The 20839-nt window shown below is 23.2% G+C and overlaps 1 protein-coding gene across 4 annotated transcripts in view; it reads left to right on the forward strand.

Moving 5' to 3' along the window:
• The window catches only part of LOC127282983 (metabotropic glutamate receptor 7-like), a 248951-nt gene that overhangs the window by 138264 nt on the left and 89848 nt on the right, over positions 1-20839 (forward strand). For all 4 annotated transcript variants that reach the window (XM_051307602.1, XM_051307605.1, XM_051307604.1 and 1 more), the window contains one exon: positions 19726-19857. In XM_051307602.1, coding sequence (XP_051163559.1) covers positions 19726-19857 — 132 coding nt within the window. The remainder of the gene's footprint in view (positions 1-19725; positions 19858-20839) is intronic.

Genomic DNA, 20839 nt, shown 5'->3' on the forward strand with positions numbered 1-20839 from the left:
TTTTGCTCAAAAGAATAAATGAATAGATAAATATTAATTAATTTCTTTCTTAAAAATAAATATTTTAGTTTATATTGTGAGGTAAACAAAAATTGTATTCTTTTGATCTTCCATTAATGAAATTAAAAATTTTTTAAGCATATATATATATATATATATATATATATATATGGATTATACACGAGTATATAATATTGATTGAAAATAATGAAATTCTCGGAAAAACTCCCTTTGATTGAAACTCAAAGCTTTGTGTATCTCAGCGACTGGAAATTTAATAGACACACCGTACGGATGAGCATATCTGCTCATTTATGTAAAGCTAAAGACGCATGCATATGGATGTGGACTTGAAGCAGGACTACGAATCGAAATTGAATTCTTATCAGTTAAACGCTCAGATTAATATCAAAGAGAATTTTTCATGAATATCAGAATCAGAGAAAAAGGACAGTTTTTATCCAATTTTTTTTTTTTTTAAGAATTTATATTCCCTTGCATTATGGACAAATTTTTTTTTCTCTAATTTCGAAAAAAATATTTTCAAAATCTAATATTTAGAAAGCAGTTTCAAAAAAAAATTAATTTCTATAGTATTAAAGTTCATTAGTTTTTTTCAATATTTTCGTTTTAATTAAATCTTCTAGTATTGAACTTTATTTATTTTTTATTTATTCTTTTGAGCAAAGGAGAGAGATAGAGAAATTATTTTCGCATCAAAAGATATTCGGTGAAAAGAAAAATAAATTTTTTTTTCGAATTCAATAGAAATTTTATATATTTCTTTTTAACAATCAAGATTTTTTTTCATTTTGAAGATATATAAATTTTAGTTTCGAAAAACAAAGTTATAAATATCGGTTTTAATCAGACATATAATAAGTAAATTCGAAAATCAGTAGTGAGAATAGATATTTAGTCAGAGTATTAAATGTATGTGAATTTATCAGTAGTTTGAGTAGATTTTAGTCAGACATAATTGATTAAATATAAAATCAGTGGTAATAGTAAAAATTCAGTCAGACTTTAAATGGTTTTTTTATTCAATATTTAGTCTGAATTTTATAAACGTTTTCAATTTTTAGTAGTACAAGTAAATATTTAGTCAAACTCTTTTAACATTTCCATTTTTGTCAGTAGTACAAATCAATATTTAAGTTGTCTTTCTATAAATTTATAATTTTATCAGTAGTACAAGTGAATTACAGTTAGACATAATTTGAGAAATGTAAAATCAGTAGTAAAAGTAGATATTTGGTCAGACTATTAAATTTTGTAAATTTAGCAGTAGTACAAGTAGATTTTAGTGAGACAGAATTTTTTAAATATGAAATCAGTAGTAAAAATCAATATTTAGTCAGACTTTCTTCATTTTTTTCAATAGTAGTAAAAGTAAATACTTATTCAGACTATTAAATTTTTGAAAATTTATTAGTAGTACAAGTAGATTTTAGTCAGATAAAATTAATCAAATATAAAACTGGTAGTAAAAGTAAAAATTCGGTCAGACTTTAAATGGTTTTCTTATTCTATCAGTAGTAGAAATAAATATTTAATCTGAATTTTATGAACGTTCGCAATTTTTAGTAGTGCAAGTAAATATTTAGTCAAACTCTTTTAACATTTCCATTTTTGTCAGTAGTACAAATCAATATTTAAGTTGTCTTTCTATAAATTTATAATTTTTTCAGTAGTACGAATGGATTTTAGTCAAACATAATTATATATAAAAATAGTAGTAAAAGTAGATAATTAGTCAGCCTTGTTAATTTTTTTTTATAATTTTATTAGTAGTACAAGTGAATTACAGTTAGACATAATTAGAGAAATGTAAAATCAGTAGTAAAAATAGATATTTGGTCAGACTATTAAATTTTGTAAATTTAACAGTAGTACAAGTAGATTTTAGTGAGACAGGATTTTTTAAATATGAAATCAGTAGTAAAAATCAATATTTAGTCAGACTTTCTTCATTTTTTCAATAGTAGTAAAAGTAGATATTTATTCAGACTATTAAATTTTTGTAAATTTATCAGTGGTACAAGTTATTATTATTTTGAAATATTATTGTAAATATTGTGTTTTTGACATTTTCTTTTTTTTTAAATATATATCGTGAATTATCTGAATTATAGCATAAGTGACACTCCACTATGAGGAGGTTTGTACTAGGGCTGAATTTTAAGTCGATGAATCAACATCTCCTCTTGAACCTTTTTCCCCTAACATGCAGCCTTTGCATTTTCACCTTCGTAACATTCTTCACGCGAATAAAAGCAGAAGAGTATACAAAGTTTCATAATGGATCAAGTCATAAATATTTTTTCGAAAATATTCTCTTGAAAGCAATGAAAAATAGTCTTGTGTTGTTGTGCACAATTCCATGAATCATCAAATTGAAAATGTCTTCAGAAAAACTCGTGCATATTAATATTCACTTTCAGAATCTTGTCTGTAATTTTCATCTAGATTTTTTTTTTTTTTTTTTTTTTTATAACGAAACATAATATTAATATACTGAACTATAATTGAATAATTAATTCTAGTTTATGAATATTTTTATTATGAATCGAAATTTAATTTGTTTAAAAATATTTTATTATTTAAATTTTGAATATTATTTAAACATTGTCGTCCATTTGAAAAGATTACTGGTGAAAAAGGAATGAAAAAAAAAAACGTTAAGAGTATTTGTCACGGTGCATTAATTTGAAAAAGTGCTCTGTTAAGAATACATAAAATTAAAAGTTAGAATGAAACGCTTTTAGGATCCTCGTGTGCTAATGTCGGCTTTGAAAAAAGGGCTTCAGCTTCAAAAAGACTCTCTGGGTTAACTGGAACGAAAAATTCGTGGAGATGTGTTTCAATGAGGTTAATTTTTTTCTGACTGTTCATTCCACTGTGACGTAGTGTTCTATCGTCGAATTTCACTTTGGTTCATCCTCTTTAAAAAAAAAAAAAAACAATTCTCGAGTTTAGCATCTTCAGCATTTTTTCAGATTAAAAGAAAATAGAAAGAGAAACACACTTTTCGACAGTTAAATATGCTTTTCAGAAAAATCAAAATAAACCTGAAAATTTCATTTCAAAACTATTTGAAAATTTAATTTAAAAAATTTTTTTGTTTCTAAATTAAAATTTTTGCTCAGAATTTAAATAATGAAAAAAAAATTGAAAAATAAATATAAAAATGAATTTGTTCGGGAAAAATATTTTCGTTCGAAGCCATGTAGAGGTAAAATTGGTTTAATTTAGAAGAAAAGAGAATTTGATTTTATAACTGGGAAAATGTAATATGTTTAAATTTCGGTTACAAGAGAACAAGTGAATACTTGGTGTGTGTGTATATGTATGTATCTAGTAGGTACAAACGATTTTGGTCAGCCGGTCTGACAGAACTGGATTTAAATCACTAACCAGCAGATTCACATTCAACATTCATGTATGGATGATGTACATTAATTTAATGCAACTCTGATTCACCAGTTTTGAATCTTCCATAAGTTGTTAACAATATGAGGGTCGATGTTATTTCACTTGATTAATATTGAAATTCATAATTAATTTCTTTTGGAAATTTTTTTTGTATTTTTCAATTCTTTTTTAATTATCAAAATTTTAACGTCTGAGTTGAATATATTAGAATAAGTTTAATTACAAAACGAATTAAAAACAAGAAACAAAAATACAAAGAAATCAAATTAATGTGCGTCAAAAATTAACAAAAAAAAAATGAATTAACAATAAAACAATATAAATAAATTAAAATAAAGACAAATTTATAGAATATAACAAAAAAGAATAAAAAAATGTTTTTAAACGAAATTATAAGGAAGGTAGGAAAGTAAATACCAAAAAAAAATAAATAAAATTTATAAAAATAAAATCACGATTATGACGAATTTTCATAATTTGTATTGACGAAAATTTTATTAAAAATCCATTTCGTTTTATAATTTAACTTATTCTTATATTTTTATTATTTTTTAAAATATTTTATATTCTATTAATTTTAAATAGAGAATTTATTTTATATTATAAAGGCCATAATTATAAAAAATTTTGTTGCATTTTCATATCGATAAATATCTTTTCTCTATTTTAAATATTGTTACAGAAATAATTTGGCAAATTGAAAATGAATATTCAAAGAGAATAAAATACAAATACATTGGAATTCTCTTATATGAAAATGTATTATTATAATTTTCACAAAATACGATACAAAATAATAAACATATATACTTTCCATATAAAATTAGTTCATTGATGAGCATGAATGGTAATAATTTTTTTTTTTTTATCATAATTTATAAAACAAAATAATATTTTTTTGTGTTATTTTCATTTTTTTATTTTTAAAAATAATGAGAAATTAAATTTTTTAAAATTATAAATGTTTATTTTTTATGACAAATTTCACAATTATATTTCTCGCATACGGAAGCAAAAATAAAAAAGCCAGTAGGAAATTGTATATAGGGATTAGAATTGAATTCCAATAAGGTGTTGGAAAACTTTCTTCAATTCCCCCTTCTTATATTGCAATTGAAAAAATAATTTTCAATCTGCAAGGGTACTTCTTTTTTTTAACCACCCGCAAAATGTGAGAAATAAAATTACATATTGGGTTCGATGGACAGGGAAAGTGTACCATCTGAGGAGAAAATGTAATTTTGTATAAGAAATTCCCAGCTGCTGGGTTCTAATCTTATTAAATTTATTTTCATTGAAACCTCGCGAATTCGATACTTTGTAAAAGATCTCTTGCGGGTTTGAGACTTCGTATAAAGAGCTTCGCTATTAACTAGAAAAAGGTTTTCCATCTTAATCCAATCGATTTATTTTCCCTTGACAAGCAATTTAATGAAATTTAACATTGTATATGTATTTCGAATATCCATCGCTCAAAAAAAATAAAATTTTGTATAAATTACTTTTATAGATTTCATGTAGATTCAATTTTTTCTGACCACCCTAAAAAAAATATAAAAGTTATTTTTGTTTTTGAAATTTTTTTTTTTTTGTAAATTTAAAAAAAAGAGTATTTTTTATTCGTAACCACATTCCGTTTTAGATAAACGCTTTTATGTATACATATAATCCCTAAAATTGCCTTCAGGCTATTGTTGAATAATCGTATTTATATCTTGAGCTATCGCGTGTAAGAAACAGCTTTTCATCGCTAAGCTGAGCAGAGAAGGTTTACTCTCCCTTCAGGGTACTTGCATTCTTAAACGACCCTTTAAATGGTACACAAGATTGCACTTTGCACTTTCGATAAGGTGAAACATCTCAGTTCAAAGAAAATCGTCTTCCTGAAAAGTGTTGCGCGAGAGAGAGACTTAAAAACAAAATAAACATTTCAATTGATTAAATTCTTTCACATACGATTTTCTCTTTTTTCAAAGAAAAATGACAGAAATATTTTTCTTTCAAAATTTAAAAAAAAGAAAAAAAAACGTATTTATATAATAATAATGTAATTTATACAAATATAGTTATATGATTTATAAAAAATTTATATAATTTATACAATATATAAAAAAAAAATATGTCTGAAAATTAATATTTAATCAAACACGAAAAAATCCATTAAATATTTTTTTATACATGATTTTTATTTATTGCATTATGCAGTGAACAAAAAAAAATGAATTTATTATATTTCGTTCGCATACTCTACAAATATTGATATATAAAAAATTTGCTAATTGAAAATGAATATTCAAAAGGCATTAAAGCTAAATACATTGAAATGCATTTTCACATATATATTTATAATTTCCATTAATACGAAACAAAATATTAAATATCTTTTATCAAAAGTAATCTATATAGTACATTAAAATGCAATGACCTTTCTGAAAAACATGTTTGGATTATTTTTTTCAATATAATATTGTGCTTCCAATAATTTTCAGTAATTACGAACGAATTCACTAATTTTATCAAACAGCAACTAAAGGCAAAAAAAAAAAATATATTTTTTTATAATTGATGCGGAAATTACCATCAATTGTAATATATTCAGTTTTAACACTTTTATAGTATTTAATATACTTTTTTAAATTTATTTATTTTATTTATTTACTGGCAAAATTAAACGCGCGAAATTGAGTATTACTTTGTTTATTATAAAAAAAATTTAAAGAAACCAATTATGAAATTTGAAAACACAATTATATTATATTATAATTATATAATATATATATAAATAATTATATTATGAAAAAATTTTAAAGAAACCAATTCAAAAATTGGGAAACATAATTTTACAACTTTGGAAAAAATAAGAAAAACAATTTTCAAAATGTGACAGAAATTTGACTCGTCATAACATTACAATTCAAAAAACACGTGAAATCAGAAAAGACCAACTTCAAATTAGGACAGAAGGACAGACCAAGCATTTTCTTATTGTTTAATAATAATTTTTGTATTTTTTCATTTATATAATTATTTTTTCATTCGGTGTTAATGCAATAAATAAAAAGACAAAAAAAAATATTTCATTAAAAGCTGCAATTAGATTTATATCCTTTTTGTGTTTCAAATTGTGATAAAATAAACATTTATTTTATTTGATAATTTAAATTACAATTGAAATTAATTATTTTAATTTTCTTTGTTTTATTAAAATCTTTTTTTCTTTTTTTGTCGTCAATTACTTTTTTTCAATTTGCTGATTATAAATTAAATTCGCTTGTCTCTTTTATAGACGAGAGAGTACAGTCAAAGTTATTATTATTATTATTATTATTATTATTATTATTATTATTATTATTATTATTATTATTATTATTATTATTATTATTATTATTATTATTATTATTATTATTATTATTATATTGTAAAAAATTTGTCTCGTTAACGTGAAACGATATTTAAACGAATTCTTGTATAATAAATGAAGTATCGATTATTATATTATAAGATTTATTTAAATCAAAGGATTTCTTTTTTATTTTAAATTTATAATAAGATTCATGTTCAAAACAATGAAAGTAAAGTTGTTATTCAAATTATAATTTTTCTTCTTTATTTTATATTTTAAAAAAGATTTCACAATTCCCAACAGTTCTTTAAATGTATTTATTTTTATCCTCTTTATGAGAAAATGCGCCAAGGAAATAAAATATTTATATAAAGAAAAAATTCCTATAATTTCTTTGAAATTGCTTTAATAATCATTATTATTAATAATAAATTAATTAATAAATTATTATTAATAATAATTGTAATAATAATAATAATAATAATAATAATAATAATAATAATAAAATAAATTATAATAAATAATAATAAAAAAATAATAAATTAAAAATACTTAATTATTTGTATTTCTAATCGTTAATATTTTATGGATTATTTTCTATTTTTTTAATGTTACTTTTTCTTTAAATTTAGCTGTTTGAATTTTTTTTTTTTTAATACTTTTTGAGCGAGAATATTTTCATAATATATTCTTTATTTTATAAAATTTGTCTTATTACTACATGAAATTTGGTAAATGGATAATGTTTTTGTAAATTTACCCGGAAATGTATGCTTCTAAGCAATTGTATAAGTTTAGGTAGCTTTCACGATTCAATTAATCTACTACTAGCTTCCTCTCGATTTCTCTTGACAGTGACGTACCACTATTACAATGGAATTCGGATGAGAAGTGTTAAATGAACTTCCGTTCGTCCAAGTCTCTATTTTACAGTTTCCAATCTTGTCACTTGCGGGCTAGGAAGATAAATCGACGTTTACTGGAGTAATAATTATTCACCGACTGTTTTTTTTTTTTAAAAAAAAACCCTTCTCTTGATATAACAAAAAGTCATTCGTTTGACAAATTTATATTTTTCGAGTTATTGATTTGTATTTTTTTTATATATATAAATTTTTATAAATTAAAATTCTATTTATAGAAAAATAGGTTTTTAATTTAATTTTTTTTTCAAACACTGGTCTTTTCATTTATTTTTTTTTTAGAAATTTTTTCTACTAGAAATAAATTTCTTTTTGCATAGTTTTTCAAAATTAAAAAAAAAAAGAACTTTTAGTATTGAATCAAAAGTGGGCACCTTTATGTCACATTTCTGACTTTAAATGTCTCGCCTGAGGGATTCTCTTTGTAGAAAGTAATTGTAAATTTTAACAACCTTTAATTAAACTCGTAGGAATAAAGACGAAACGCATTCTTTTCACATAAAATTAAAAAAAGTCTCCTTTATATATATATATGTATATATGTATATATTATTTCTGTGTTAGACTAAAAGTTGTTTTGTTTCATTTGGAAAAGAAGTCTATTTAATTAAATATAAACAAATATTTATTTAATAACAATAAATATTAAATTCAATAAATAAAAAAAATTATTATTTATCGTATATTAAAAAAAAAATTTTTTTGAAACAATATCAACGAGAAAATATATTTACTTTTAAATGTTGAAATATATGCGAAGCATGCGGGAATATACTTCTTTTCTTTTCATATGATAAAGTAAAGTCGAAAAATTCGTTATACTCACGATTCGAGGAATTTCCCGGTGGATTAAACTTGAGAAAAATTGCAACAGGGAATATCAAAACTGTTACTTTGTGACAGATAGTTAGTAAATGGAATGCCCGAAAGAGTAGAGAGTTGAAGTTAAAATCGAAATAATTTTATATCTATCTATATATATGTAGGATATGAAATATTTGATATAAATTCTCTTACAAAACATTAATTCTATAAAATATATATTTTATTTTTCACTGGTAAATATATTTTCAAAATGACAGCAGAAAGAAATTTTTAATTTTATTTTATTGAAAAATAAATTTATTTGTTTTTATTTTTCTAATTTTTTTTTGTAATTTTTATTATAGTTGAACAAATCGATTTTAATCAGACATAATAATTAAAGGAGAAAATCAGTAGTAGGAGTAGATATAAAGTCAGATTAGTTAAATTTTTTTATCAGCAGTACAAGCGGATTACAGTCAGACATAAGTAGATGAGTATAAAATTAGTTGTAAAAGTAGATATTTAGTTAGACTCTAACTATTTATAAATTTATTAGTAGTAAAAGTAAATATTTAATCAGACTTGTTAAATTTCTTATAATTTTATCAGTAGTAAAAGTTTATTTTAATCAGACCTAATTAAATAAATATGGAAACAGTAGTAAAAGTAGATTTTTAGGCAGACTTTAAATATTTATAAATTTATCAGTAGTACAAGTAGATTAAAGTCAGAAATAATTAGATAAATATAAAATCAGTAGTTAAAGTAGATATTTGGTCAGACATAATTAATAATATATAAAAATAGTAGTAGTAAAAGTAAATATTTAATCAGACTTTTTAATTTTTTTATAATTTTATCAGTAGTAAAAGTGGATTTTAGTCAGACATAATTAAATAAATATGGAAATAGTAGTAAAAGTAAATTTTTAGGCAGACTTTAAATTTATAAAATCAGTAGTACAAGTGGATTAAAGTCAGACATAATTAAATAAATATAAAATCAGTAGTAAAAGTAGATATTTGTTCAGACATAATTAATAAAATATAAAAATAGTAGTAGTAAAAGTAAGTATTTAATCAGACTTGTTAAATTTCTTATAATTTTATCAGTAGTAAAAGTGTATTTTAGTCAGACATAATTAAATAAATATGGAAACAGTAGTAAAAGTAGATTTTTAGGCAGACTTTAAATATGTATAAATTTATCAATCAGACAGATTAATGTCAGACATAATTAGATAAATATAAAATCAGTAGTAAAAGTAGATATTTGTTCAGACATAATTAATAAAATATAAAAATAGAAGTAGTAAAAGTAAGTATTTAATCAGACTTGTTAAATTTCTTATAATTTTATCAGTAGTAAAAGTGTATTTTAGTCAGACACAATTAAATAAATATGGAAACAGTAGTAAAAGTAGATTTTTAGGCAGACTTTAAATATGTATAAATTTATCAATCAGACAGATTAATGTCAGACATAATTAGATAAATATAAAATCAGTAGTAAAAGTAGATATTTGGTCAGGCATAATTAATAATATATAAAAATAGTAGTAGTAAAAGTAAATATTTAATCAGACTTTTTAAATTTTTTATAATTTTATCAGTAGTAAAAGTGAATTTTAGTCAGACATAATTAAATAAATATGGAAATAGTAGTAAAAGTAAATTTTTAGGCAGACTTTAAATTTATAAAATCAGTAGCACAAGTGGATTAAAGTCAGACATAATTAGATAAATATAAAATCAGTAGTAAAAGTAGATATTTGGTCAGACATAATTAATAATATATAAAATTAGTAGTAGTAAAAGTAAATATTTGATCAGACTTGTTAAATTTTTTATAAGTTTATCAGTAGTAAAAGTGAATTTTAGTCAGACATAATTAAATAAATATGGAAATAGTAGTAAAAGTAAATTTTTAGGCAGACTTTAAATTTATAAAATCAGTAGCACAAGTGGATTAAAGTCAGACATAATTAGATAAATATAAAATCAGTAGTAAAAGTAGATATTTGGTCAGACATAATTAATAATATATAAAATTAGTAGTAGTAAAAGTAAATATTTGATCAGACTTGTTAAATTTTTTATAAGTTTATCAGTAGTAAAAGTGAATTTTAGTCAGACATAATTAAATAAATATGGAAATAGTAGTAAAAGTAAATTTTTAGGCAGACTTTAAATTTATAAAATCAGTAGCACAAGTGGATTAAAGTCAGACATAATTAGATAAATATAAAATCAGTAGTAAAAGTAGATATTTGGTCAGACATAATTAATAATATATAAAATTAGTAGTAGTAAAAGTAAATATTTGATCAGACTTGTTAAATTTTTTATAAGTTTATCAGTAGTAAAAGTGTATTTTAGTCAGACATAATCAAATAAATATGAAAACAGTAGTAAAAGTAGATTTTTAGGCAGACTTTAAATATTTATAAAATCAGTAGTACAAGTTGGCTTCAGTCAGACATAATTAGATAAATATAAAATCAGTAGTAAAAGTAGATATTTGGTCAGACATAATTAATAATATATAAAAGTAGTAGTAAAAGTAAATATTTGATCAGACTTGTTAAATTTTTTATAAGTTTATCAGTAGTAAAAGGGGATTTTAGTCAGACGTAATTAAATAAATATGAAAACAGTAGTAAAAGTACACTTTTAGGCAGACTTTAAATATTTATAAAATCAGTAGTACAAGTTGGCCACAGTCAGACATAATTAGATAAATATAAAATTAGTAGTTAAAATACATATTTGGTCAGACAATTAAATTAAATTTTTGTAAATTTTTCAGTAGTAAAAGTATATTAATGTCAGACATATTTGATTAAATATGAAATCAGTAGTAAAAGTAAATATTCCGTCATACTTTTAATGGTTTTTTTTGTATTCTATAAGTAGTAAAAATAAATATTCTGTCAGACTTTCTCCATTATTGCAATTTTATCACATTAAATCGTTTTAAATCAGACCTTATCTCATATTATCTATAGAATAACATTTTTATATTTTTGAAAATATAATTTTTTTTTTTTAATATTTCTATTAAATAAAATTAATATATTTCTAAGAAATATAAATGTATACTTTTTTCCTCAATATAAATGAGGGGAAAAAAGTGATAGTGCAAAATGATATATGAGAAAATAATTAAGACGATGACGCGATTGTCAACATAGAAGATTTAGGGATTCAAGGTTTCTCACTTGCCATAATTTCTGGTGATATTTGCCAAAATCCTGGAACATGCTAATGTTTGCGGAAGAGCTGTAACAGAGAGGCTATGCATTAACGTGTATTTCACGTTCTTGTGCACAAGCAATGGAATCAGGTCGCAGGTGCTTTGACAATTCAATCACACAAAGTCAAATTCATTTTAATCCCTTTTCTAAAGCTTTTCCCTTCTGACAAGATTAATTATAATAGTTTCTTTTTGTTCTTTTTTTTTTAAGCAAAAACTTTTATCAAATGGAAAATTCAAAAAATTTACTTTATTTTCGTTTCTTACTTGAAATGAAAAATTTCATTTTTGTTGATTTACATAATGTAAACATTGTTTGGAAAATTTTCGAATGAAAATTACACATTAAATTCATATTTAATTTATATTCTACATTTACTTATCCGTATTTAATTCAGCAATTTTTTTTTAATTCAAGAAAATTTTTTTTTAAAATAGAAAAATTTTCTTGACGAGAAAATATTAAATCAAATATGGACATGTAAATAAATTTTCTTAATTTGATACTATTTTTTCCATATTAAATCTGTTGATATTGTAGAAAATAAAATCGTATTATTTTTTTGTTTTTTAACAAAAGAAAAATTTCATTATTCTAAAAAATCAAATATTTATATTACATATTGTGGTTGCGTTGAAAGATTTTCTTCTTCCGCTGTTTTGCATCGAAAATGTATTGTTTTTTTTTTATAGCTGAATATAAAAGTTGAAAAAGTATTTCGAAGCGTGTAAAAATTTGAAATCTTTTTTTTTCATCATAATCGAGAAAATTTCTTTTTTCAATTAAAAAAAAAAAAAAAATTGTTTCCTCCTTCTGTTAATTGAAATTTTAATTGAATTAGCAAATTTTCTGCTATCTGTAATTTCAATTATGCGCGAAACAAATATATGATTTGATTTTATTATCTGTAAATGAATTTTATAAATTCTATTTACATTTGTGGTCAGTACTGTTTGCCATGAACTTGTAATCTTGCATGTGCAATATGTGAATTGTGTTAAGTTCCATTGTGTTCAATTCACGAGATATACAGTGCTTTTGTAAACCACAGGAAAAAGTTTCTCGATGATGCAAATTGTAAATTTTCAATTGCATTCAATTTTCTATCGAGTTGGAAGAAAATAAAATTTTTAAATTTACATTTTTTTCTTTATTTTAGTTATTAATTTATTATTACTATAATTATCATAATAGTAATAATTAATTAATTATTAAAGTACTTCAAATTATAATATTAATTAAAATTACAATATTAATTAAAATTATATTTATTAAAATTATATTTATTAGAATTGTTCTTTTAAAATTTATGGAATTTAGTATAGATGATAATTATTATTATTATTTATTATTATTATTATTTAATAATTATTATTACTAATTTATGGAATTTAATTATGAATTTGGAATTTATTTTGAAAATCGAGATTTTTTGAAAAGTGGGTAAATTATTAATTTTTTAACTGACTTACGTAAAGAGTATTTTTGTCTATTTCTTTTACCCTCAGCAATATCAGGTTCCTTTATCCAATTTGCAGAGAGGTATGCTTAAAACCACACATAGATATGTATATATATATATATATATATTTACCCGAGATATCTAGCCATGATGTTAGAGCGTTGCAATCAACATTATTCAAGCGTGATCGAGGTATACGACGAAAGCCGAAACCTCTACAGATTTTCACGTTTCGCTGAGCATATAAACTGCATCCGTCTAACCCTCTCTTCTTCACCTCAAACTACCGCTCAATTCCTCAATAACGCACTTTTTTTTTTCAAAGTACTGTCATTATGCAAGTTATTATGTTTAGTCTTTCTCTCTCTCTCTCTCTCTCAAAAAAAAAAAAAAAAAAAAAAAACGAAAAGATTCATTCACTTTTGAATAAATATATGACTTTAATGTATTACTTATCTTAAAAGTATTACAATTTTTTTATTACTAAAAAAAGAGTCTGGCTTTGTAAATTATTAGAATTTTTGAGTAAGTGGTAAAATCTAGCTTTGGTCAGACAAAAATTTACATATTACACAATATCAGTAGTGAAATGCACGCATCGACAGAGAAAATTATTCAAACTGTTAAAATCTTGGTAGTAGTAGTAGTGGTGGTAAAAGACGGTTTTAGTCAGACAAAATAAATAAATACAAATAAATTTTTGTAGTATTAGTAAAAGATATTCTTATATTTTTTTAACTTTGGTATTCGTAGTGAAAGTCTGGTTTAGTTAAGCAGAAAGTTTCAATTTGATAAAACTTTTGAGGGAAGTAGTAAAAAGCTATTTTAGTTAGACAAAATTATTTTTAATTTTTTTCTATAATAGAGTATATTAAATAGTATAATAAATATTATAAAAAATGGTATAGTAAATAGTATAAAAAATAGTATAGTAAATAGTATAAAAAATAGTATAGTAAATAGTTTAACAAATAGTATAGTAAATAGTTTAACAAATAGTATAATAAATAGTATAAAAAATAGAATAGTAAATAGTATAATAAATAATATAAAAATAGTATAACAAATAGTAAAATAAATAGTGTAATAAATACTATAATAAATAGTATAATAAATATAGTACAATTGATACTTAATAGTATAATTTAGATTCAGTCAGAAAAAATAATATAATTTTGATGCCAATAGTAAAAACAGTTTTAGTCAGACAAAACGATTTCGGATCTAGTATGTTTAATTACAGTAGTAAAATGTAACTTATCATAATTTTTAATTCTTTTCCCTCTCCCATTATAGTAGTAAATTGCAGTAAAAGTCAGACTTAAAGTCAAAATTTATTCCATCAATAGTAAAAGTCCATTTAAACCAGACAAAACAAAATACTTTCTTATCAATTATAATATCAGTAGTAAAATAAATTTTTAGTCAGACAACACTTTTTTTTTTTGTTCCATTAAATTTAAATTCTATATTCTTGTCACTTGATACAGCAATTGTGATAGTTTTGTCAAATATAGTTGATCAACAATGTAATATTGAATCGAACTTTTTAAACACGACAACTTTCAGCAATATATACACACATATATATATATATATATTGAAGTTACAAAGTTGAAAATGTGTTAAGTGTAAAATAATCAGATAACAAGTTTTGTAAGTAGCATCATCCTTGTTTTAGAGTTTCTTAACTCTCTTTCATGACGTTGAAAAGTTTATATTTATTGTAAATCCGAAGTGAAGAAACAAGAATAAAAGTTGTAATAACTCAGTAAATGACAAATGGTCTTCTCAATGAAAAGTTTCCAACGGATAAACATGGCGATGTTAAAACTTTATTGTAAACTATATGACAATCAGTGAATAAACCGGAATTCTCCACTGACCAACAAACAATTGATTATAAACGTTACAAACTTGTTTTATATTTACCAACAATTCTCTTTATATTTTCAATTTCATTCCAATTCTTAAATTGTAATTAATTTATATTATTTATTTAATTATTTATTTAATTATTTATTTTATTATTTTATCATTTCTCGAATTAGAATTTATTATGTTAAAAAGTTTTTCACGAAAACTACTTTTTTCATTTTTAGCAAGTAGAAGCTTGTGAATATTTTGTTAAAAATTTTTTTTAGTCTACACTTTTTTTCATATGTCACAGATGGGGTTACTTTTACTTTTTTTTTTTTTGTTTTTGCTTTTTTCTGTTATTTTACGAGTAAAATTAAATGCAAATATGAAATGAAAGAAGAGATGTTGAATTAATATTACAAATAAAAAGAGTGAAACGTCTACAAATAAAAAAAAGTATGAGCACCTGACGCCAGATATGAAGAAATCATTTTTATTTTTATCAATATGACGACCATCAAATCGTCTGAAAAAAGTTGAAGCATCTGTTTAAAAAATTCTTTCATATACATTTTTTTTTTTACAAAATATTCAATTTTTTTTTATTTTCAATTTTAATTTGCTTTTTTTAAACGAGAAATATTGAATATTTTAATTTAAAAAGAAATTTTAATTAAAAAAAAAATTTTTAATACAAAAAAATAATTTTTTTTTGTTTATTTTAAAATAATTTAACATATGTGAAAAGAAGGGAAAAAAAATAATGAAAAGATTTCTAAGTATTCTATATATTATTTATATGGGAATCGTGAGAGTGATCGATTTACAGTGTGAGTATATTGCTGTTCATTATTCTCCATTCTGTAAGCACACACCCGTCACTCAAGCTTAAGCCTTTCATGTTTCGTGTTGTCTTAAGGTTCTCTGATTAAGTAGACACAACTTGTCCACCATCATCTTTGATTACAGTGGCCCGCACCCCTATTACAAGACGTAAGCCATGTTGAGTAATTAATTAAAAGTTAGTAGGAAAATTAATCAAACTATAATTTCTCGATGAATTACTATATTCATCCATGTGATAATTGAATTTATTTTCTTCCAATTTTTCTAATTATTAACAGTTGGGGTCCATTAAAAAAAAAACAAATTCATGTTTATTCAGATCAAATGATTATTTTTCACGTGATTTATAAATTATACTTTTTTTCTTTTTTTTAATAATTTAATATCGTTTTTATAAATTTATTGAACCATTAAATTGCTTTTTGCGTGTTTTAAAAATATATATTTAAGATAATTAGAAATATTAATATTATTAATATAACCCGTGTGGAAAAAGCCACGATCTTGCCCTCAAGAGTTCGGGGCCCCCGGCGGGGGCCCATGAGGGCTGATCCATATGGCGAATCCATGAGGGGCACCATAGGGGCCCCGCATGGATCGCCCTCATGATCGATTAGCAAAATTTTCTAAGTCCAAAAATCAAATATTTTTTTATCACCAAAAAATTAATGTTTATAATGATTCACAACAATGAAAAACGCGTTTTTAATTAAAATATATTTTCACTTTTTTTGAAAATAACACTCACACTTATGGCGAATCCATGAGGGGCACCGTAGGGGCCCCGCATGGATCGCCCTCATGATCGATTAGCAAAATTTTCTAAGTCCAAAAATCAAATATTTTTTTATCACCAAAAAATTAATGTTTATAATGATTCACAACAATGAAAAACGCGTTTTTAATTAAAATATATTTTCACTTTTTTTGAAAATAACACTCACACTTATGGCGAATCCATGAGGGGCACCGTAGGGGCCCCGCATGGATCGCCCTCATGATCGATTAGCAAAATTTTCTAAGTCCAAAAATCAAATATTTTTTTATCACCAAAAAATTAATGTTTATAATGATTCAGAACCACGAAAAACGCGTTTTTAATAAAAATATATTTACACTTTTTTGAAAATAACACTCACACTTATGGCAAAATAGATGAGGGCCACCGTAGGGGCCCGCATGGATCGCCCTCATGATCGATTAGCAAAATTTTCTAAGTCCAAAAATCAAATATTTTTTTATCAACAAAAAATGAATGTTTCCAATGATTTAAAACAACGAAAAACGCGTTTTTAATAAAAATATATTTACACTTTTTTGAAAATTCGCCTGAGATGATTCATGATAATAATCATAAAGCATATAATTAATTATATTTTATAAATTGCATTTGATTGGAAAATATAATTTAATATCTTAACTTTAACTAAATGATGTTAAGCACTTTTCTTTGTTAGGTATTTTTGAAGTTTAAATAGCATCAAGAAGTTAGCATTCGTTTTGAAGTAGCGTACGTAGCGTAGTTGGTAAAGCGTTAGACTCATAGTCCGTAGGTCGTAGGTTCGATTCCCCCCATGCGTTAGATTTATTTATTTCTCAGGTTTGCGTTTAATCATTAATTCTATGTATGAATTAATTGAAAAATGAAAATATCCGTTAATAGTATGCATAAATTAAATATTTTTTAATTTTTTAATTAATTAATTTATTATTACTTTTAATTATATCCGACAGTTAATTAATTAGAACGTTAATTAATAAATTCAATTTGAGTAAGAATTTAATTTAAAATTGAATAATTATTAAATAAATATGTTATTTATTCATAACTTAAGCTTATTTATTATTAATTAACTTTTATTATTAATATTATTGATTAAAAAACATTATGGCAAACTTGAGGGCAAGATGAGGGCAAACGTGAGGGCCCATAAGGGCGCCCGTAGGGGCACCCTCATGGATCGCCCATGCGGGCGCCCTCATCGATGAGCATGTCGTTTCCATGAGGGGCCCCTATGGATCATCCATATGCGGCCCTCATGGCATGAGGGCGATCCATAAGGGCCCCCGCTGGGGGCCCACATCACTTTTCCACACGGGAATAAATAAATTTTAATAATATGAATATTTTTAAAAAAAAATATTCAGTTCGGTTTTTTTTTTTTTATTTTTCTTCATGTTTCCAATAAATTTATACACTTTCGACAATTTTCTTGTTTACTTATAGGAAAAATTCAAGGTAAACTCGAAGTTTTCAGTGAAGAACTTTAAATAGTTAAAAATCGAGACTTTCTTCGGTAAACAATTGAAAATTTTTCAATAAATAGATATGTAGAATTTTAACAATAGTAACAAAAAAAAATATGCTGTATATTTAGTAAATATAATAATTTTGAGGAAAATAGAATTAATTTCTAAAAAAAAAAGTAATGTTGAAAAAATATCTGTTTACTGTTTTTTTTTATAAAAAGTTACCTATTTTTTTCAAGAAAAAGGAAAAAATATCTTTGTATTCTCTAAATTTGAATTAATGAGAATTTGTTCATTAATTTAAATAAGTGAAAATTTCTACTAATTTTTAGTCACTTTTCACTAAAACTTTGGTAAAAAAATATTACTAAAAAAGTAGTACTAAAAAAAGTATTACTAAAAAAATATTACTAAATCAAATAAAATAAATACCTACTAAAAATTAGTGATAATTTTTCTTTGACTTGTTGTGTTTCATTCGAAATAAAATTTTCTTTAAATTAAAAAAAAAAGATTTTTGATTGGAAAAAAATTTCTTTCATTTTAAATAAATTTTTTCAATGAAAAAAATTTGTGCTTTAAAACAAAGAAATTTTTGCATTAATATATATGGGTCAAAGAAATAATTTAAATTTTTTGAAACAAATTAGATTTAATTTAATATCCCTAGGCGAAATTTGAATCCTCTTTAGCTCCCCTTAGAATCTAAATAGACCCTCTTTTGGATCTTGTAGACCCTACTTTACTCCTTGTGAAGTAGGCCTTAAATTTCGCCTCGGGATTACTCAATTATCAGTAGTAAAAACCGTTTCAAATAGATAAAAACAAATTATTATTTTACTATCTGTAATATTTTTGAAAAATTCAGATTTACCATCTAACATATAAGATAAAAAAAAAGTTATTTTTAGAAATGAATAGATTTAAATATATATATATATATATATATAGATAAAATAATAGTGTGATAATATTTTTAAAATGATAAGTATCATATTTGAGGGATAGTAAAAAATTTTTTTCTTTTTTTACTGTACCAGAATTTAAAGTACGGCACATTCACTTTTATACTGACAATTTCATATGAATAAGTACTGAATAAAAAAAAAATGATATGAGATTCTTCTATATGAAATTGAAAACGTCATTTTTATGGAGAAGTTTGTCTTTTTTCCAGTCGTCACTCTTGAATTGATGAGAGGTTGATTGATCTATAAAACCTCAGATATATATATTAAATAGACATAAAAAAAAATAATCTTTCTTATTGTCGATCAACGAATTTTAATTATTTTTATTGATCCAAGTTTTTATATAGATTTGTGAATTAATCGAATTTCAATTTAAAATTTCTTTAAAAAAAAAAATAAATTTTTCAACTAAATCCATTTATTTTTTTTTCATCTCATTTTGTAAATGATAAATGAATTTACTTAGTAAAATTTTTGAATTGCCTTTTTTGTCGAAGGATTTTTTAATCAGAAAATGGAACATGCTCTCGTTGTCACAATCTGATAATGATACATTGTGTCTTTTTTTTCAGGACATATCGGAGTACAAATGCGAGAGTGGAAAATCTCCCCTGTATGTTCCACATAAGCCAGTGACTGGTGTTATTGGAGCTTCTTTTAGTGGGGTTTCCATTATGGTCGCCAATATTCTCAGACTGTTCAAGGTAAATAAAATGAAAATTATTTTTTTTTTCTTATTATGATGATATAAAATCAATATAATTAAAATTTAATTAAAAAAAATTTTGCGCGATTATTATTTAATTTTATTAAAATTTATTATAATTAAATGCAAAAATTTCGATTTTGAAAAAAAAAATGTTTGTGTAAAATATTGATTTTATATGTGTCATTCAAGTGGAATATATATCTTAAAACGAAGAGTCGAATGATCTTTGAAGCGTATTGAATCTATTCCGATATACGATGTGAGTTCGTGGACCCGGAAGTGTGGATAGACGAAGCGTTAACATCCGCCCAACATCTGGAATCTGGCCAAATATGTCAGTTTGCAAATTTCAATTCACAATAATTTGTTGAATTGTTTATTTCCTTCTTCTTTTTTACTATCATCTCTTTAAAAAAAGAAAACCTCTTTTTCCATTTTTCCATTAATTTTTTTTTCATTTTATTAAATTTTATTTTACATAAAAAAAATGCATAAAAAATAGAAGATGCGCGGCATTTTTAATTGTAAAAAAATAAAAAAAAAATTGTTTAAAAAATTTAAAATTGATAAATATTCTCTTTTTTAATTAAATTTTTATTCTCTTTTTTTTAAAATAAAATTTCGTTTGAAATCAAAGTTGATAGATTTTAACGAACCATTTTTCGATATAGAACAACAGATGGAGTTCAAATTGAAATTCTACGGTAAAGACATTCTGATTACGTAATTTTCTTTTGTTGTTTTACAATAAAGGGCGTGAATCAAATTTTCCAAATGGAAAAAAATATATTTTTATTTTACACAAAAAAATACTGTGAATATTAAATTGCATTCCAGTTTGTTTTAAATAATTATTATTAAATTATATATAGTGAAGAAAAAAGAAGAAAAAGAGTGTTTTTATTCCAAGCAGACAGGAATTTAATTACTGTTAATTGAATTCTCTTAATATAGACAATTAAAATTCCAATTTTATT

This window comes from Leptopilina boulardi, unplaced genomic scaffold, assembly GCF_019393585.1.
Source record: "Leptopilina boulardi isolate dan_hultmark-lab unplaced genomic scaffold, ZJU_Lbou_2.1 LbouV2_303, whole genome shotgun sequence".
Classification (NCBI taxonomy): domain Eukaryota; kingdom Metazoa; phylum Arthropoda; class Insecta; order Hymenoptera; family Figitidae; genus Leptopilina; species Leptopilina boulardi.